We start from the raw sequence: 19,813 nt of genomic DNA, 5'->3' as shown, positions 1-19,813 counted from the left end.
CACATAGAGGATGGTGCTGGAAGGGTGATGCTTGCCTCAAGCAGACCAGCTTGCTTTGCATAGCCTCCCCTCTCTCCCAGAAGGTGGCATTTTCCTCACAGCCGGATAAATAAAGACCTATAGTGTATAAAGACCAATGGATGATCTGTTAAAGCAGTGTCTTCCTCGAATGGAGTGACATATCCCACTGTGTGGTGGTCAAACGGGGGGAAGTGTACCAAAAAAAAAACACAACAGCGTACGATGTGTGAGGAGGGGGATGGGGAAAGAGACACAAACTGTGCTTGTACAAAGCGAGGAATTCCCTTATTTCCTGCACAGAACAGGCTAAGAGGGGGCTCTGCCAGCCCCCACGGTCCAGAGCCTTTTTTGCCAGGCGTGAAGCGAACGCCCTGCAGCGCTGCAGAAACGGCAGAAGAAGCAGGGCGGTGACTGGGCACATTCTGACAGCCGCCGTGAGGCACCGAGAAAAAAAATAATAAAATAAATTTAAAAATCCCTCAAAGCCCCCTCAGCGCCGGGCTGAGGCGCGGCGCATGCGCGGAGGCGGCGGGAGGGCCGGGCCGTGCCCGGCGGCGGGGAGCGGGGGAGGCGGGCGCCATGGCGGGGCCGGGGGCGGCCGCGGGCAGCGCCGCCATCCCCGCCGGCAGCGCCTCGCAGCCGGAGCGCGCCGCGGCCGCGGCCATGTCCTCCGTCGCCTCCTACGAGAGCCTGGTCCACGCCGTGTCCGGGGCCCTGGTGAGCGGCGGGCGGCCGGGGCTGGGGAGTGGGCTTCGTGGTGGAAGAGATACGGGAGGGACGGCTGGAAATGAGCGGGGAGCGCTCCGGGGGCGACCCCGCGCCCTGCCCGTGGCTGCTGCCGGTGGGTGTCGGGCAGGCTGCGGGGCGTTCAGGCTGCTGAGCACCAGGCAGGGCAAAAGCTCTGCTCCTAATCCCAGTCCCGAAGGCGGTGAAGGTCGCTAAATGCGGCGGAACAATAGGAGCTGCTGGTAAAGCGGCCCGCCGGGGGAAGCAGAAGAAGGCGCTTAAGGTCGTTTTGTCCTCATCATAAATACATATGGGGTTGGTGCCTGCTCTTCCAGGTGGTTTAGGTCTGCTCGTTGAAGCAGCTGAGGTAACGCGGGTTTTGTTGCCAGTTTTGAGAAAGGGAACTCCCAAACGGGCTCCTCACGGAGACGCTGCGTGCTGCCCGCGCCCGTGCAGCCCCCTGGCATCAGGCTGTGCCACACCAGCCGGATTTATACACCTGGCCGTAAACTTAGAGCAGCATAAAATGGTAATAAAATGGTACCTCAGCTCCCCTGGTGACGGTAAGTTCATGAGGTTTCCCTGTCGTATTTGGAGATGCTGGCACCTGAGCGGCAGTGGTTTGGCAGGGAAGGAGCACGGGACTGTTGGACCTCCTGGACTCCTGTTCCCCTGGGGCTTCCACCCGCTGGTACTGATACCCACATGCACCTTACAGCTCCTGGACAAGACATTTTTCCAAAATCAGGGCAGCTGCTTTTTTCTTTCTTAACCACCTCATGCTGGATACCTGGATTTTTATTTTGTTATAATACCGATACATTCATCCACCTCGAGACTTGTTTACTGCAGGAACACGTGAATTTTGTCAAGATCGTTGACACAGCTACTAATTGTTCTGATGTCGTCTCACCTTCTGCTTAAATTAGTGTAAGGCACGCTGGTGAGGGGTGGAATGGGGATGTGATGCAAGAATTTAAAAAAAAAAAACAAAAATCCTATGAACTGTGCTGAAGTAATGAATCAGAAGAGCGTGTCAGATCACAACACCATCACTTCTGTTTCTCTTCTAATTTGGTGAAAGTTCATAAAGCTGCTAGGCTACCTAGTCAAGTCTGAGACTAATTAATGTTGTGAGCAGGAAAAAAAAAAAGCTTGATTTCATGTTGACTTTGATTATACAGGTATTCTTCATCTCTGCATGTAGCTGTAAAGCAACCTTCATGTTTCAAAAGCTATGGGAATGGCAATTTTATAGAAGTATTATGGCAGTAATTAAGCAGCTCTGAATGTTGGTGGACAACATTTTACTTGTGTTTTCTTTAAACCAGCAAACTGCCAGCTGTGACCATGCAGACCTGCATGGCAGCGGAGTCACCCCGGGCGGCTTGTTCTGGCCACTCATTGTCACCTCTTGGTCGCTGCCAGTTGTTTGTGTGGTGCTGCGGGGATGCTGATCGGGGAACTGAGCCAAACGAAAAAGCAGCCTCGCCAAAAAGTGCTTCTTTGGCCAGATTAGCTTCCTTGGCCGCATCATCGCGTAGCTGCCCAAATAGTTATGCCACCAGAATGGAGGCGGCAGGGGTTGAAGTACAGTTTACCAAGAGCTGGGGTTGCTTCAGCCAGTTCGTACCTGTCGTGGCGATTATTTGGTGACGGTGTGACTTGAGCTGGCAAACAGCCTGGCTTCAGCACCGGCGGGAGGGTGGTGGGAAGGCAGACGTGAAGCCTCCCCCATTCAGCAGCACGAGGCTGTGCGCTTTATTGCACGTACCTGCAAGCAGCAATGAGTTACTTGCCCTGTCTGTCTCAGGTGTGATTCAGAAAGGTGCCTGAGTCCATCTCAAAAGGATCTCCTGCTGGGAAAAGGGCTGGGCCTGCTCATTTCTGCCCTTCCCTTACCCCTAGCCATGAGATCCGGTCCCCTCCATGTGATGCTTCTGGCGTCCTTCAGACCACACAGCTGAGCTCTGTTTACAAACCCAGGAAGGAAATCACTCTGCTTCTCTTAGTTTATTTTCTTCAATTTAGCTAAAGGAGGGGGAGAGTGTATAAGCTATCTTTTGTTGGCCACGATCTGTTCATCAGCCGAGTTATCTCATGACATTCTGTTGAGCTGTAGCTTCGTGGACATTGTAAGTGTAGGTGAAGTGCCTACCATTTGTCCTGCCTGCCTCTACCCCATCTTCCCTATTACTGCTTTCTGATTTCAGCACGTGTTTCTTGCCATGTGGGTTGCCCTGAGAGCAGGATTCAGGCTGAATCTCACTTTGAGAAGATGGAAACAGGATGAAATGCACCCAGTTATGCTGGAGCAGCAGGGAAATGAAAGGGGAAGGCTGGAACCTTTACATGCTGTGTAGTGGGACCTTCCCACCGCTTAATTCTGTATGGCTGCTAATGAAAGAGCCCCACGGCTTTAGCAGCCACTTAATGCATTTAGTATTACTGGTGAGTGCTAAGAAGTTTGCAGCAAGCCAAGTTCCTTTTCAGTTGGATATCTTTTCCAAAAGCTGTGCAATATTAATGCAGACGTACTTTGTAGGTGGGTCTTAATTGCCTAACCTGAAATCTAGTACAATGCTAGATTAAGTCCTGAAATAATTATCCTATTTCTTTCTTTTTAATGAGCAAGTGTTGTTTTTTCTCTTAAGTCAAAGCAATGTTACTCTAAGACAGCATTGCTTGTGTCATTCTATCCCCTTCACCAGCAACAGAGCACAGAGGCTATGAGAGTTAGTGTGATGTTTGTCTCTCGGTGCTCACTTTATCTGCTCACAGGCTTCAAAGACTTTCTCTTTGAACAAAAAGCTTCTCATGGTTTTAGTTTTAGCTTGATCTAATAATTAGTAAGTGAAAGAACTTGTTTGCAAGCCTGGGACCAAAAAAAAAACACTTCAATTCAATGTTCTTACACGTGGAGTTTATCCCCTTTATACTCAGGTTTCCAGGTGAGAAGAAAAGGGCTACCAGAGGGTTTGTCAGGCATCGGAATAAGCAGCTGATGCACTATTTAGCCAGTTCATTTTGTTTTTCAGGGCAGTGTGACGGCGATGACAGTATTTTTTCCTTTGGACACAGCTAGGCTTAGACTTCAGGGTAAGTGTCAGAACTCGAGTTTCTTTGTACTGTGGCATTTCGTTTTTTTTTTCCTCTTGGGCATTTGTGAGGGTGGTTGCAGGGGACCTATCTTGCATGACCAAGAATCTGCCTTGTGCAACACCTTTAAATCACTAACACCATTTTTCCAGCCAAAGGTAATTCTCCCTTTTGAAAGTATTGGGCAACCTTTTAATTAGCTGGAAAGCCCGTGTGATCTGTGGCCAGATTTGGTTTCTAAACGGTTGTCTTATCCTGAGAAAAGAAAGAGGTGAGATTATGCAGTATTACATTCGTGGGGTGGTGGTGGTGGTTTAGGCTGCTGAGAACACTTCACACCGCAGGGGCAGTATCATGAAAAACTAGTCCAGAATTACTCCTGAGAATGGATTAAAGGGACAGAACTTGAAGCAGAATCATCTGACTGATTTTACAAAAATTCAGAGTATAGACTTTGTTCTAATGCTCTATCTCCTAATCAAAAGTCACAGAATCACCAGACACTCTAAGACTGCAATTAAAGCGTTAATTAAGAGCTAGAGGGAGATCATCAGCCAGGTGGTCAGAAATAGGTGGTTGAGAAGTCGGTGCCATGCGGCTCTTGAACAGCTTTCAACACAGGGAAAGACAGTGTTTTGCTAAGGCTTAGCTATTTGCAGATTAACTGCAAGAGGTGGCTCTGCTTGTAGAGCTGCTCTGGAGTGCAAGGAGTGATTTTGAGAGCAGATGGATGGCCCAGTCCTAGTCTCTTACCTACATTCAGCTCATGTCACGTCTCTGAGGTTAGGAATTGGTAATAGCAGATACTTTGGTGCCCAAAAGAACCTGCTAGTCTGGGGAAGAGCACCAGTGACAAGTAGCCTTACCTAGCAATGAAAGTAGAGATGCGCTTTTTGGAATTTCTGCAGAAACAGAGAATGTGTGTCCCCTACAAGGAAGAAGAAATATGCTGTTCTGGGGTATGTTCAGAGTAGGAAGGCTAAGGAATTGAAAACGAGTACTAAAAATCAGAATAATCTAAAAATTCAATTCTGTTTTCCAGTGGATGAGAAGAGGAAGTCGAAGACAACACCAGCAGTCCTACTGGAAATAATCAAAGAAGAAGGCTTGTGAGTAGTTATTAATTTTCCTCTAGTATTAATGTAGGCAAGCTCTAGAACTAATCTGAATTTTCTTTTTAAAGTGGAATAGTTAGCCTGTGTCTGTGTGGACAGATTTTTCCTTTAATTCAAAGTGTCCCCACATAAGTGATGTGGCTTGCGTAATCCGACGTGATCATCTTCAGTTAATTTGGATTAACTTTCTGGAGTACATTATGCAATCAAGCTGTTTAGCAATGTAACTGTGCCTCCATTAGCGAGGTGGCTGTGTCTCTTCAGAAATGCAGGCTTGTACACAAATGTGCCTTCGTGTACCTGATAAACCAGCTTTGTCTGTCCTAATTCCTGGGTGTGTCCATTTCTCATAACCAAGATGAGACTCTGGGGCAGCTGAGCCACTTTCAACGGGAGAATTGGGACACATTTCCCAGATGGAAGTTTCTTCTCTTAAGCATGTGGAAAGAAACAAGTGATTCTTTGTGCTAATGAGATTCAAGGTCTATGGAAAAGTATTTAACTTCCAGCAACATTGTGTTTCAGTATTTGCTCACCGTCTGTACTGGGCAGAAAAATAGTTGTACGTGTGTCCTCATTACAAATGTTTTCTTAAGAGTTCTAGGGATTCACTTAAGTGCACTGGAGCTTCCAGGACTTTTAAAGCTGACAAAAGTTTAGCTTGGCCAGTAATTTTTTTGACACCTTTGAACTTGAGCAATTGGCAGTTGTATGCACAAGAACCTCTCAGTCAGTGAGTGCTCTCTTGTTCACATTTCTGCATTATATTTGTCACATGAGGATGGCAAAGAAACTTCAATTAAGAAATTGGGAATTGGAGAGACTGCAAAAGTGGGCATCTTCCTTCTCCTGTGAAACAAAAGTCAGTAATTCTGGCAAGAAGGGAACGTTGTTTCCTCCAAAGATTATTGGAAGACGTGGATAAGCCATGAATAAACTAGTTTTAGGGATGTCTGGAGTAACACACCCAGCTGAAACCAACCAGCAAAAACAAACAACAACAACAAAACAAGCAAAGCATTGCAACGTGAGATCAATGTGTTGTTGTTGGCATTAGTTTGTGGAGTCTTGTCTCATAGTTTGCTTTTCTGAGAGTGCTTCTCTCACCTAGATGTGGTGTAAAGCAAATAGGTTTAGCTAATGGATTTCGTCTTCTGCAGAAGCTTATCAAGCAGCTTTGCTTTCTTCACTGCACTTTCATTCTTTTCTGGGTGATACAAAGGGTGTTCGCTGGGGTACATTGAGTTCATCTCAAAGATGCACTTTGGAACACAAAATTAGTTTTTATGTTCAGAAATATTTGTTCATGAATGACCAATACTAACACTGATAACTTGACTCACCAAAATCGTACTTTTTGTCTCAGTTATGTACTGCAAGATATTTTGCTTGAAAATCATCAAAAATAGCTCAAATTCAGAAGACATGGTCCGCAGAGGGTGTTTCTTCCTTTCTTTTCCAGCACTGAAGAAATAGGTGATGCAAAAACTGTTGTACTGATGACTAACAGTACGCACAGTTAGTTTTTAACCGCAGCTGTGTAATCAGTGACACCTGTAACTTCAGAAGCAGTCCTAACAACGTGGTATATCCTCAGCTACATTTGAGAGAAGCACTTGAAGCACCTAAGGATGAAAACCCGGTGTTTGCATCACAAGAACAGTCAGATGCTGCATTTACCAGCCTTGCAGCCTTTGTGGTTTCCATCTTGGGGATCCTCTTTTTTTTTTTTCTTTTTTTTTTTCCCCCCCGTGTGTTCCCAGTATTTTCATGAACACCAACACGCAGTAATCCTGGAGGCTCTTCTTTAAGGAGATATCTTCTGCTCTTCTCTACCTGGCCTGTGCAGCTTCAATGAAGATGCATATTGCTATCCTTTTGGGATGTACTGCAGGACATGCTGGGGATGCATATCAGTTGCTGAGGTGTCCCTGTTCTTACAGGCTCATCAGGCCTGTCAGAGAAGGGAGCTTTGCTAATCGGTTGTTAGGAGATCATTCTTAAATCAAGCTACACAAACAATGACAGCTATTGACAGCACCTGAAAAATTACTCTGAATTGTAAGGGTAGGTTTGCCTACTCACTTTTTCATCTGTGATTAATCTAGTTAAATTTAAGTAGGTAAAGTTTTTTCCTCATTTATCTTCACTTACCTGACTGTTTTGCTCTAGACTTTACTGCAAGGCACTTACTAGAAATTCCTCCCACCTGCATACCTCATGCCCCAGGTTGCATCCTTAGGAAAACTCCCCTTGGTGGAATATATTAATTTCAGTAATCAGTCTTCCATCTTTAAAATTAACATAGGAACCCAGACACATTTTTTCTTCCTTGCTCTAGTTGTTTGTCAGTTCGTTTTTATATTGAAGGCATAGTGTTCTTTTTTTGTTCCTTTTTTTATTTCATTTTTTTTGGCCTTTTTCCCTGCTTCCCCAGCTATGGTAAGTGTTATTTTCTGTCCTTGGAGAAGCGAGCATCTCCTTACTAGGTTATCTTTTCTATTGGGCTGATATCTCTTATTCTCAGCAAGGATAAGGGTTACTTCTTGGTGTCTAGGTGTGCATGTTTCAATATGTGACTTGAAGTGACTGTATCAGTTTGTATGTTAACATATACACTTCGAGCATATTTGTGCCCTAAATGTTTGGAGTTCATTGCTGGATGTGGCTAGAGAACAAATACAGTGGTGTAATACACACTTCTGGTGTGAGTGAGCACCAAGCTAATCACTGTAAATATATTCTACCTTTACAGCTCCTTTTCAATAAAACTGGTCTTGCTTTTTTTTTCTTTTTTGTAAGTGCTTAATGGCTTAATTCTTATGGTATAATCAGGATTTTAATATGGTTTGTGGTTTATCATTCCATTAATGTTAAAGACATACCTAGTTAGTATTGTACGTAGTATCCAGCGTTGCATCTCTGGGACCTTCAGCGTGTAAAATCACCCTGATCACATAAATGCTTTGCTGTTCCTTACCATGACGTTTTCCTTACTTTGACTTTTTTCTTTCCATCAGGCTGGCACCATATCGAGGATGGTTCCCTGTTATCTCCAGCCTCTGCTGCTCCAATTTTGTTTATTTCTACACGTTTAATAGTCTTAAAGCTCTCTGGGTCAAAGGTCAGCATTCAACCACTGGAAAAGACTTGGTTCTTGGGGTTGTTGCAGGTAATGGAATATACTGAAAATACATTTCTGGTGAAATTGAGCTTTTTAACTAACATTCTTCTTTATGAAGTCCGTTGGAGGTCACACTCAGTGCCTGCTCCTGTGTTGTGGTTTAGCCCCAGCAGACAGCTCGGCACCACACAACCGCTCACTTGTCCACTCTCCCAGCGTGGGATGGGGGAGAGAATCAGGGAGGTAAAAGCGTGAGAACTCATGGGTTGAGATAAAGACAGTTTACTAGGTAAAGCAAAAGTTATGTGTGTAAGCAAAGTCAAACAAGGAATTCATTTACCACTTCCCATCAGCAGGCAGGTGCTCTGCCATTTCCAGAAAAGCAGGGCTCAGCACACGGCATGGTTTCTTGGGAAGACAAATGCCATCGCTCCAAACATCCCTCCCTTTCTGCTTCTTTACCCCAGCTGTATTGCTGAGCATGGTGCTGTATGGCATGGGATATCCCTCTGGGCAGCCTCAGCTGTCCTGGCTGTGTCCCCTCCCTGCTCCAGCTGCACCCCCAGCCCCCTTGCTGTCAGGCAGCACGAGAAACAGCGAAGTCTGTGGCTCAGTGTGAACACTGCTCTGTAACAACTAAAAACTTCAGTGTGTTATCACCGGTGTTTTCATCAAAAATCCAAACCACAGCATTGTGTGAGCCTCTATGAAGAAAATAAACTCTGTCCCAGCTTGCTGTGATAGGCAGCCCCTGTAGGCAGACCTGCGCTGTTGTACAGCTCTCATTGCTCTTCCATGTCCTCCCCAGCTCATGATAAGCATGTGCACAAGCTGTTCCTGTTGTCAGTTCTGGCAGAAAGCATGGTGCTGTTTCAGCCTTGTGTTTTATTTGTGCCTGGGGTATTGTTTGCCATGGTATCTAGATATCACCTTTTAGGTCTTGAAGAGAAGTATCAGGGAGAGGTAAGTTTTGTTGTATTTTTTTTTTTCAGAGGGAAAGATATATGACGATTCCAAAATATTTTTGATTAGGATCTGAGAGTTGTTAGGGTAAGGATTTGGAGGCCTGCTTTTAGATTTCTTTCTGGGTCACCTGAAAGGGACAGTAAGCCCCCAGATAGTGTGTACAGGAGGACCTGTCTGTTCTTTTTCATCCCTTCCTCTCATGTGGATGCTACAGTGACTTCTTTGAAGAAATGGTGACACTAGTTCCTTTTCTAGGAAATCCAGCGTGAAAAATTACCACTGTGTGCCTGTGTTTGCCAGTACTGTTCTGCAGGAGCAATTACTCGTGATCATACTGAAAAGCCTGTGAACTGGGGGGCTTTTTGTTTATTTTTAGCTAGGTCCTTGTACTTCCAGCGTAGGTGCAGCCGATGTAGTTGGGGGAAAGTAAGGAAGGAAATTGTTAAGTTGGCTTCATCAGTGGAGTAAGCTTTCAAAAATGATTCTGGATCAAAGGCTGCAGGAATTAGGCTGGTAGCTTGTCAGTTAAATGATTAGGTTGTCTTCAACGTCAGTAGTGGATATCCCTGTGGAATAATTTCTGGTGTAAATTGAAAGAATCCAGTCAGAGTGTTCACTAATTCTCCGTATCCATCTCTCATTCCTTCTACTGGTAGCAAATACAGATTGCCTAAATAACAACAACAACAAAAAAAAAAAGCAACGAAAAAAAAGAAAGTCCAAACCATTTCCTTTCCAGTCTGGAAAATAAAGTTTTATGACTTCACCTTTAACTGAGTCAGCGTGAAAACCTACAAGTAGATTGGACTCTAACCTGTTGGGTTTTAACCCTTTGTTCCATAGTGGAATTGTGCTGACTTTGGTTAAAAGAAATTAATGTAGCTTGACTTTTATGGTGCTGGATGTTGCTCCAAACCTGAGAGCTATGTATAGTCCTTATGAAGGACACTGAGGCATAGTTTCAGTTTCTGTTCCCCGTAAGATCCTCCTAGACATCCTGCTGATGTGGTCTGGATGGACAGGCAGTGAGGTTGTCTAGATGATGGGGCAAAGCGTGCTCTCAGCATGTTCCCAGGTGACACAAAACCAGGAGGAGCAGTTGTCCAGCAGAATCATGAAGATGATGAAGGGACTGGAGCATCTCTCCTGTAAGGGAATGCTGAGAGAGCTGGGACCGTTCAGCCTGGAGTGGAGGACTCTGAGGGGAGTCTTACCTGTGTCTATAAATACCTGAAGGGAGGGTGCAGAGAGAATGGAGCCAGGCTCTTGTCAGTGGTACCCCGTGCCAGGACAAGAGGCGGTGGGCACAAGCTGGGACACAGGAGGTTCCCTCGACATCAGGAAACATTTTTTCACTGTGCAAGTGATGGAGCAGTGGTGCAAGGTGCCCAGAGAAGCTGTAGAGGCTCCCTCCTTGAAGATCTCCAAAAGCTGCCTGGACGTGGTCCTGGGCAGCCTGCTCTGGGTATCTCTGCTTGAGCAGGGGCATTGGACCAGAAAACCTTCAGAGGTCCCTTCCAAACTCAGCCGTTCCGTGATAGTTATGTTCATATTCTGTTTTTCTGAACTCTCTCTACCCACTTCAAGGGGAAAACAAAACAAAAACAGCAACAATAACAAAAACCAGACATAACATAGGTAGTAAAGTTTCACCTTTTTCAGGTTTACTGTTTTGATAGTGATGTAGTGTGTTCATCTCAATATAATGGAGTAATTCAGTCTGTAACTCAGTTTCCACACAAAGGGACCAAAGTACGAGCAGTAGCTAGTTTTCGTAATGCAGAAATAGTTGTAAGAAAGCAAGATCAGGAGCTTGTTTTTACATTGGTAGATCAAAGTAACTGTCTCATTCATTACTGAACTGGGAAGAGGTGTACTAGGTGATTGTAGAAGTAGTGGTACTTAATCCTTCTCCCTGTTACTGCAAAGTACAGTTCTAAACTACCTTTTTGTTGCAACCTTATGTATCTTTGTCTATATTTCTTCCCCCATACAAATTTCTGATAGCTTTCCAGCTTTACTGTTGGGGTTTGTTACTGCTTGTAATCCTGTTGCCATTTCAAAGTCTTCAGATACTTGGAGAATCTGGTGTTTTCCACCGTAGGTGTACTTAGCGTATCTAAAAAACTAAGTTTTCTTATTCTTTCAGCAGTGTAGGAGCTCTTTTCTGCTAATTAAACTGCATACATCTCTGTTTTGATCTCTCCTCCTAGAATAGTCCTTCTACCCTTATCACTTTGTGTTTTCTGTTTGAAAACACAAAGGCAGCCTCCTCTACGTCATGGAGTGAAGTAGGGCATGAATGAGTACCTCGTGTTCCAGTGCGAGGTACTATGCAGCAAAGTAACAAGTTCACTTAAGATTCCTTCAATGTGCTCAGATGCAGTGGGTTATTTTTAGTTATGGGGAGGAGTAGAAGATTATCTTCTGCTGCATGCAGTGTGCTGCTTGTCTAATTCACAACAAGATTGGGGGGAATACCTGAAGTAGCATATTACAAATTACTGACTCACTTTTACTGTATGCTGTATTTTTTTTCCCTCTCTTCCTAACAGTAACTTCAGTGATGTGTGAATTAGGGTAAAAGGGGATAAGAAAACCTTTGCAATCTTCTGGTTCTTGCTGATTTTCTTTGTCCTGTGTTTGCATTAGGTGTAGCGAACGTACTCTTGACCACTCCTCTCTGGGTAGTGAACACACGGCTGAAGCTGCAGGGAGCAAAATTTAGAAATGAAGACATTGTACCAACCAATTATAAAGGCATAATAGGTAAGCATCTGTTAAAGTAACCAAAGAGTTACTTAAATTAAATATGGTATCAAAGGCTCTGAAGATCAGACTTTTATTTGTACAACAGATTTTGTTGTGGAATCTCTGTGCTTCACTGTCACTTTGCAGTAATTAAGTTTGACAGGAAACTGGGCTTTGCCACTCTTAACCACTGACACATTTAGGCTGTCTTGCACTTTAATAATAATACTTTAAAAAATAAAAAGCAGTTTTGAAGAGGGTTAAAAAAACTAATAGTGATTCTGAGCTTGGACTAAAAAGAGCAGGGCATCTGCATGGAAAGCAAGCTTTATTTACGTCAGTGGTGGTGTGAGGATACCTTCTTTATCACTGTTTTTCCCTTCTGGGTTCGATTAGAATGGAAGAAGAAAAGTGTCACACAGAAGACTGCAGTGGGTTTTTATACAAGTTGAATATCAGCCTTTAAATATAACTTTACCCATCTTCTATATTTCATAATTTTGTACTCAAAACTCTAAAGATTTTTCCGTCTTTCTTCTCAGATGCCTTTCATCAGATAATACGAGATGAAGGAGTCTTAGCTTTATGGAATGGTACCTTTCCCTCTTTGCTGCTGGTCTTCAATCCTGCTATACAGTTCATGTTTTATGAAGGCTTTAAACGGAAGCTTTTGAAAAGACAGGAGGAAGTAAGTATGTTTCGAGGCCAGGTGATGGCCATTCTCTGTTATAAGACAGGTTCTTTGACATGTGTTAATTACATCAGGAAATTTGGAAATGTAGGTTTGGTTTAGGTTCTTGGGTTTTTGAGGTGTCAGTATTTTGTGTGGGTTTCTTTTTGTTTGTTTGTTTGTTTGTTTTTCAAATGTGTATTTTTGATAAAGGTACATGATTATGATGCCAAATGAGATGTGCATCTTTCACATCCCCAAGGAAGTTATTACTATGTGAACTCCTCTTCCTTTAAAAATAAAACTGCGCTTCGTGTCCACATTTGCTTAGAATCGTTTGCAGCTCATGATTTAAATTAGGGGGTTTAAATTCTAATGTATCTGTTTTATAAGTAGGTACTTACACTCACCCTGTTACCCTATCTCCAGTACATCAAGTATATTGATTGCATATATTTCTGATTGGAATCAACATATTTTGGCAATTTAATAAATGTTCTGATATGGGCATCTGCTAATTTTCAGTGATTAATTCCCGCTGAGGTGAGCTGTTATGTTGTTACACTGAAATAGGCGGTCAGAGTTCAGGCTATAACAGTGCTTTTGGTGCATCATGGAACATTGTGGGTTTTGGAGGGGGGGTGCGGTTCCAACAGGTGTCCTTAGCTAATAGGGGAGTGAGATTTTTAGCCTGTGTCATCAAGGCTAAAATTCTGCCTGATAGCAGAGTGGCTGTGTCTCAGGATTATAGAATTGTGGTCAAGGAGTCTTTCAATCCGTCACCTTTCCACAAGTGTGTGTTGTGTGACTTAATTTAAATGTTGCAAAGCCTGAAATAGTTGGGAATTGATGGCGTGTTTTAATGCCACTTCCCTTATCTTATGTCTACTCTCAGTGCTTTAGGTTTGATTTAGCTGGCATTATCTGCACTGTATTTCAATAACCTAGTTACAGTGAGCAAATGAGAATTCCAAAAGCTTGTGAGCAGGTAAAAATTTAAAGTGTAATTTAGTTGTAGGGAAGTAGCTTGGTTGGACTATAGCTCTGACTCTTAAAAACAAGAAAACCCAAATGCTTCATCAAATTTTGATGCCAAGCATACTTGGATAACCTGGTAGCAGGTAACAGCCCAGAATCCCCAGACGCGTACAGGTAACTGACTAATGTGGTGCTTTGTGCTCTTTATATATTGAACAGCTCACCTCTTTGGATGTTTTTGTCATCGGTGCAATAGCCAAAGCAGTTGCCACCACCCTCACTTATCCTCTGCAGACAGTGCAGTCAATTCTGCGGGTAAGTCCTCGTTTTATTCCAGGGTAACAGCCTCTGACTTGTTCTGTATATTGCAAGGCCTCTTCATGTGTCTTTTTGCTCTTTGTGTTCATGAACCCCTATTTTTGGGAGCCCCTTTGTGTGGTACAGGTCATTGGCAAGGACACCTCTTTGCTTTGATGCCCTCCAGATGCATTCTAACAGAACTTGGCATTACCGAAGCAATTCGTTTCAAGAGGCCGGGAGGACTGATGCCAGAATGCATCAGTACAGCATCTCCCAGCAGCTGATGCACCATCCTGCTTCTAGGCACTGAAGAGTGCAATTTTACTTCCTTGAACATAAATAGAAAATGTGTCAAGTAGGAAATTAAAATTAAATCCTCGAAGCCCAATTTGTTTCCAGATGACCTAGGGTAAATCCAAAAAAAGTTCTGTTCGTGGGTTTCGTTTTATTCTGGCCTGACCTTGTCAATAGCCAGAATGTGATTCTGCAGTGTGATAGGGAAGCTGACCTGCCTCATAAATAATATCTTTAACCACTTGCCAAGCCTTGTAAGCTAATTGTAGTGGTAATGGAAACACTTGCATTTATTCTCACTTGCAAGTTGTATGTGTGCTGGGTAATGTTATGTTAATATGTTAATGCTTCAGTTTGTGCCCATACTGTAATAATATTGTAACAGAACAAAGGGGAAGGGCAGTGTGTGAACCTGACCATACGTAAGCAAGAGTTGTAGTTTAATTTCAATGTTTTAAAATCTATTTTACATTTTTTCATGTTAGTCACATAGCCATTAAACATTAATAAATGTTTCCACGTGAAGTATGACGCTATCTTCCTATGTAAGAAGAAGCTCTAACTTGCACGTGTGGTAAGGCCATTACATGTTTTAAAGGCTGTGTAAATTTGGAGAGGTAGCCGAATTCTTGAAAGTGAGCCCTCTGTGTTAAAGGTATCACTTTTCAGGCTAGCCTAATAGGGGATTTTTGTTATTAGTTGCTCATCACAAAAAAAAAAAAAAAGTTTTTTTCTTGCCAATTTTCCATTAGTTTAGTTCTAATCTTCTCTCTAACTTGAGCAGACTAAATGTATTTTGATTTTTCATAGCCTGTAAAAAGCTTGGGTGCTATATTTCAAACCAATGGGACTTGAATAGATTTACCATGTGTTGTTACTACCCTGAAAACCTTTTGTGTCTGCACAGCTTCTATCAGTTTCTGTTCCTTTGTACTTCACCACCCTGCTGGTGCACACCATGGCATCCATGTGTTAGAAATTAAATTTTGTCAGCAGTCGTTTTTTTCTGAAATTTTCTCAACTTCTGATTATCTGCTGAGCCAGTGCCCTCATTCGATGTCTTAACCTGTTTTAAGAGACTGGGCGCGTATCTGGAGTTAAACTAGGTAACACAGGCTTTTATTATTGAAGTGATAGGTACAGAAAACATTTAAGCAAATTTAGCTTTGTTTGGATAAGTTGCAGCATTGGTCTGTTTTTAATTTGTGATGGGTTTGCCGCTGCGATGAAGGAGAACTGGCAGGAAAGCCCCAGTGCTCCGTGTTAGCTTCAGCATCGCACAGCACTGCAGTTTCCATGGGGTATGTGAACAGCTTTAACCCTCACTCCTTCCCATGGATGCAGTAGAAATAGCTACAATCTTGTGATTATTACTTCGTGTTGTATTTGGCTCCCACTGGCTTTCAGAACAAAATCCTTCTGACTTTTGGTGGCAGTGTTCTTCTTCAAAATTAAGGCAGCCCTGGTAAGTTGTGCTGATGGTTTAATGCAGTAACCAGCTGCATCTCTCAGCCTAAGTCGTCAGCTAGGTTACTGCTGCCGTGCCTGAGCAGTAATGAGTTGCCTTTCTGGTAGAGCACAGCCTAACCATCGGTGTCCTGGTGGGGGGGGACGTTTCTCACAGTGGCCCATGGTGAAATAAAGTGGCCTGTGTACTACGTCTTTGTGCCATCCATCCTTTCCCTGTGATGATGGGAAATACAAGGATTCTAGCTCTAGTTCTGCAGTTACTGCAGGAAACGTCTTCCCCTTTGCTCTGTAAAAGAAGCAATAGCCAGAAATCCTGAACAATTTTAGTGAGAACAGCACAAATGTGCATCTGTCACTTCAGATACGTATGCAGTACCTGTGCTGCCCAGTTCAAGCTTGCACTACTTCGTACTTTATTTTCTGTTTTAAAGCTAGCTTTGTTTTCTTTGCTGATGTTTTTATCACTCAGACAAAAAAAAAAATAGTTTATGAACAAAGGTTTGGTATTTTCAGAAATAACACTCTGCAAGGAGTATACTTTGCATAGTTGGGCTTTTGAAACAATTTTTCAGCTTTACACAAACTAATACAAGCCTGATACAGTTCATAAAGTCTTGTACATAAAAATTAAGTTCTGTCCTCCAAGTAGAAGTACGGGACTTTTTTCTTTTTAATCTTAAATGTCTCAAAACTGTTCTTTTAAAGTCATTAGGGTTCTTTGTAGTGAAGCGTCTACACCTTTGCTTTCCACCTCTTGGAAGAGCTCTCTTCCTCGTTTCCACATAATGAGCAGTTACCGTGTGTAACTGATAGTGCTAGGCAGCTTCCAGCCTTGCAGTTTGCTACGTCTGCCTCCCTTCCAGTCATTAAAAATACATGGCACTGCTGTCACTCCTTATGCAGTGAAACTGCTTCTTTAGCCTGTCAGTAAACAGTGGGTAGGTTAAATTCCCACTTGGGAAATACCAATAGGGTTCATGTTCTTAGTAACCCTGGGTTGCAGAATCTCCCTTTAAAACTCATGCCTAATTTCTTTAGTGTAGAGAATGCTAGTCCCTTTGGGAAATCTTCCCCAGTAACTGATGAAGTATTGACATCCTAGGGAGAAATTAACTTCTTTTTCCACTGATGAAGCTCTGTTTGCAGTACAATAGAGTAATCTCATGGTGGAGAAGTGGTGAGAAGAAAACACCTAATCCTGATGTTATTTGGAAGCCTATGAGTAATCTGGGCAGTGGCTGGCATTGTAGCCTGGAACCTAGTTAGCATTTTGGAGCGGAGAGGGAACAGACAGCTGTCAGTCTTTGAAAAAAAGTCTTTAACCTTGATTTATCAATATGAAATCAGTTAGTTGCTGATGACAAAATCACTGTTTGTGAGCATGTATTTTCTTAGTAAAGGGTGATTTCCATGAGTGTTCTGTTGCTGCTGTATCTCAAGACATTTAGCAAAGGAATGTGTGTAAACCTGGCATTTTCTTATTACTTCCAATTTACCTAAATCTGCTTGTATTCTCTACATGCTGTCAGTGGTAATTTCTTACACCTAAGAATCAGCAGTTGCCCGAGTAAGACTCATCCCAGTTCACCTTTCGTAGCACAGAAGCATGATACAGACTTCAAAAGCTATCTGTGCATAAATACAAGTGTGACAACCACTGTGTATTAATAATTCATGGTTACAGCTTGCTGACAGTGCTATTGACCTGCACCAGGTAAGAGTTTCAATGAGTGACAGAAAAGGAGCTGCTGAAACTGCCAGCTTAACCCTGAGCCTTAGAATTACAGCAGCAGCTAGCACGCTTGCTTGAACACAGGCTGGGGATATGCAGACATGCTGAGTAAAAGATAAGTATTCAGGCCAGGTGTTTTCCTCAAAGACTGGTGATGGGCAGATAAATTTTGGATTCGCTTATGCAATCTCAATGAAATAATGGTTTGCAGATGCATGAAGCTTTGAATTTTTATTAAATGCAAGCTGTACAAGCCAGAAGGAACTAGCTTCAATTTCCTATCTGTACTAAGACTCTGCAGACTCAATTTTTGAGATCCTGAAATCTTCTTCTGCAAAACAACAGAAAGCCAACCACCATTCATTTTCTTAGAATCCATCTTAAAAACGAAAGACTTCATTGTAGCACATGCTGCTTTAATGCTTGCTGTGTAAAGCTGAGTAACCTGAGCTTTGGCCTCACTTAATTAGCATCTCTGATTGGAAGTACAGCCTAGAAAATGTTAAAAGAAGTTTAGGATAGGCTTTGCAATTTCTTACCTATGTATTGGGTTCTCTGCCTGGTAGTGTGAGGAAATAGTATAACAAAATGTCGTTTCTTCCTCTTTTTCCAGTTTGGACGCCATAGGTTGAACCCAGAGAACCGAACACTAGGCAGTCTTAAAAATGTTTTTTACCTTCTTCGGGAGAGAGTGAGGTGAGCCTTCTGTTGGTTTTTTTTTGTTTTTTTTTTTTTTCTGGCATGATATAGAAGACTTGAATATTGCTAATATGTTGAAACTGTTGCTGGATCTGACTCGTTTCTTCTTGCCCCCACCTTGAACTTGCCATTTAATCCATCCTGTTTTGTGTGTGTGTGTGTTTCTTTTTTGTAATATAATGTAAAAGTACACAAAAACAAGTTTTCTTAAATATCTCAACAGGACTTGGTTTCTAGGATATGTATTCATTCACCTCTGACCTTAAAAAGAAGCAAGTTTCTTCTAGAATTTTCTCTTTAAAATACTTTGAAGCATAACTGTGACTCGAGATCAGGAATGAATTTAAGATTCTTACAGTTGTCATTAACTTGTATTAATTCTGCCTAGTGTACCAATTTACTTATAGAAAGCTATTTACACGTGTTTGTTTTTTTAAATTTTTTTATTATTTTATTTTATTTTTAGGCGGTTTGGATTAATGGGACTCTACAAAGGCCTTGAAGCAAAGCTCCTGCAGACAGTCCTTACTGCTGCCCTAATGATTCTAGTCTATGAGAAACTGACTGCTGCAACCTTCACGGTCATGGGATTAAAGCATTCACGCAGACATTGAGAAAGGAACCTACGCCAAAGATTTTGGGCTCTGGAAAGATACATTCCATTTCTGAGGCCACACTGGGTAGTAAAGGGTCCTCACTTTCTCTTTATTTCCGTTTTCTTTTTAGCCATCTCCATTATTGGGAGAAATGTAGAATACGTTCTGTAGGACTTGTTGCCATGACTTTGGGGATAGCCCAGTCCCCGCTCTTCTGTGGACTCACTGTGTTAAGAAAAAAAGCAGAGACCTTCTTGAAACACTTGAAATGAAATTTTAATTGCCATATGATTTGGCTGATGTTCTTGGTGAGAATGAGTATCTCTTACGATGCTTAACTTCCTTGTTTTCCCTTGAATTATCCTTAACAATTATTCTGTCTTTACCTTCTGTCAACAGCTGGTGGGGCTGGTTTCATGTTATTCTCCTCGCGCTCTGTTTGGTTTTGTCACTTGATTTGTGATTCATTAAAATAATGAAGAGCAAGATTTTTGACACTTTTTTTTTTCAACTTCAAATACATGTTTGTGGCACAGGATGCTGGGATGTTCTCCCAAATACCTGGTGGTGAGATTTCTGAACTGCTAGAGTGACGATAGCCGTGAGTAGGCCCGGTGCCTTCTAGAACCCACCTAGCAAAGTTTCAATGCAGATACTGGTTAGAAAGAGGGAACATAACCTCCTGCTTTCTCTCTGTGCTACCTCGCACCGTTTCAAGAAGATGACTCCCTGCTCAGAAATAGATCAGGCTCTGTATTCCAGTTCCTTGTTGAGGGTATGTGAATTCATGCCACGTTCTCGTGCAGGCAGGGAGCAGTACCCTGTGCTTCATCAGCGGTGTGCCTTCTCAAAAATGCCGTTTAATTGTTCTTCCACTAATCTTCCCAGACACCTTCCTGACCATAAAGCATAAAGGTCGTAACTGTTGTCCCAGCTAATGTAAGTACATATGTTCTTTTTGCATAGTTTTGTTCAGTAGTCCTTGGCCATAAAATTCAAATAAATCCTGCTCGCTGTCATTAAATCTGCAGCAGGATTGTTCTGAAGTACAGTTTTATATTTGAAGTATTGAGAAACTCCATGGCAGTTTAACACAAAGAACATCTGAGAGAATCAAGTGCTGCAGGAATGCAGCATGGCTGAATTGCTAAATGGCATCAACTGGATCAATTCTAATTATGAAATTGGAATGTATTTCCACAGGGGAAAAAAAAAAAAAAAAAAAGCTATATTTTGATCAAGAATATAAACCTTTAAACTGATTTTTGCTTT

The 19,813-nt window shown here is 42.6% G+C and overlaps 1 protein-coding gene across 2 annotated transcripts; it reads left to right on the top strand.

Moving 5' to 3' along the window:
* Nucleotides 1-590: 590 nt before the first annotated feature.
* Nucleotides 591-19,027, top strand: SLC25A17 (solute carrier family 25 member 17). Of its 2 annotated transcripts, none has more exons than XM_084526223.1 (9): nt 591-738; nt 3,786-3,846; nt 4,889-4,955; nt 7,982-8,133; nt 11,704-11,820; nt 12,345-12,490; nt 13,670-13,765; nt 17,860-17,942; nt 18,412-19,027. In XM_084526223.1, the coding sequence occupies exons 1-9, from the start codon at nt 601-603 to the stop codon at nt 18,557-18,559; spliced, it is 1,008 nt and encodes a 335-aa protein (XP_084382349.1). In that variant the 5' UTR covers nt 591-600; the 3' UTR covers nt 18,560-19,027. The 2 variants fall into 2 exon arrangements, with proteins under 2 accessions (XP_084382349.1, XP_084382350.1); XM_084526224.1 differs by lacking the exon at nt 591-738 and adding an exon at nt 989-1,310.
* The last annotated feature ends 786 nt before the right edge of the window (nt 19,028-19,813 follow it).

This window comes from Aythya ferina (genome assembly GCF_964211825.1).
Source record: "Aythya ferina genome assembly, chromosome: 1".
NCBI lineage: Eukaryota > Metazoa > Chordata > Aves > Anseriformes > Anatidae > Aythya > Aythya ferina.
This window is presented reverse-complemented; position numbering and strand designations above follow the sequence as displayed.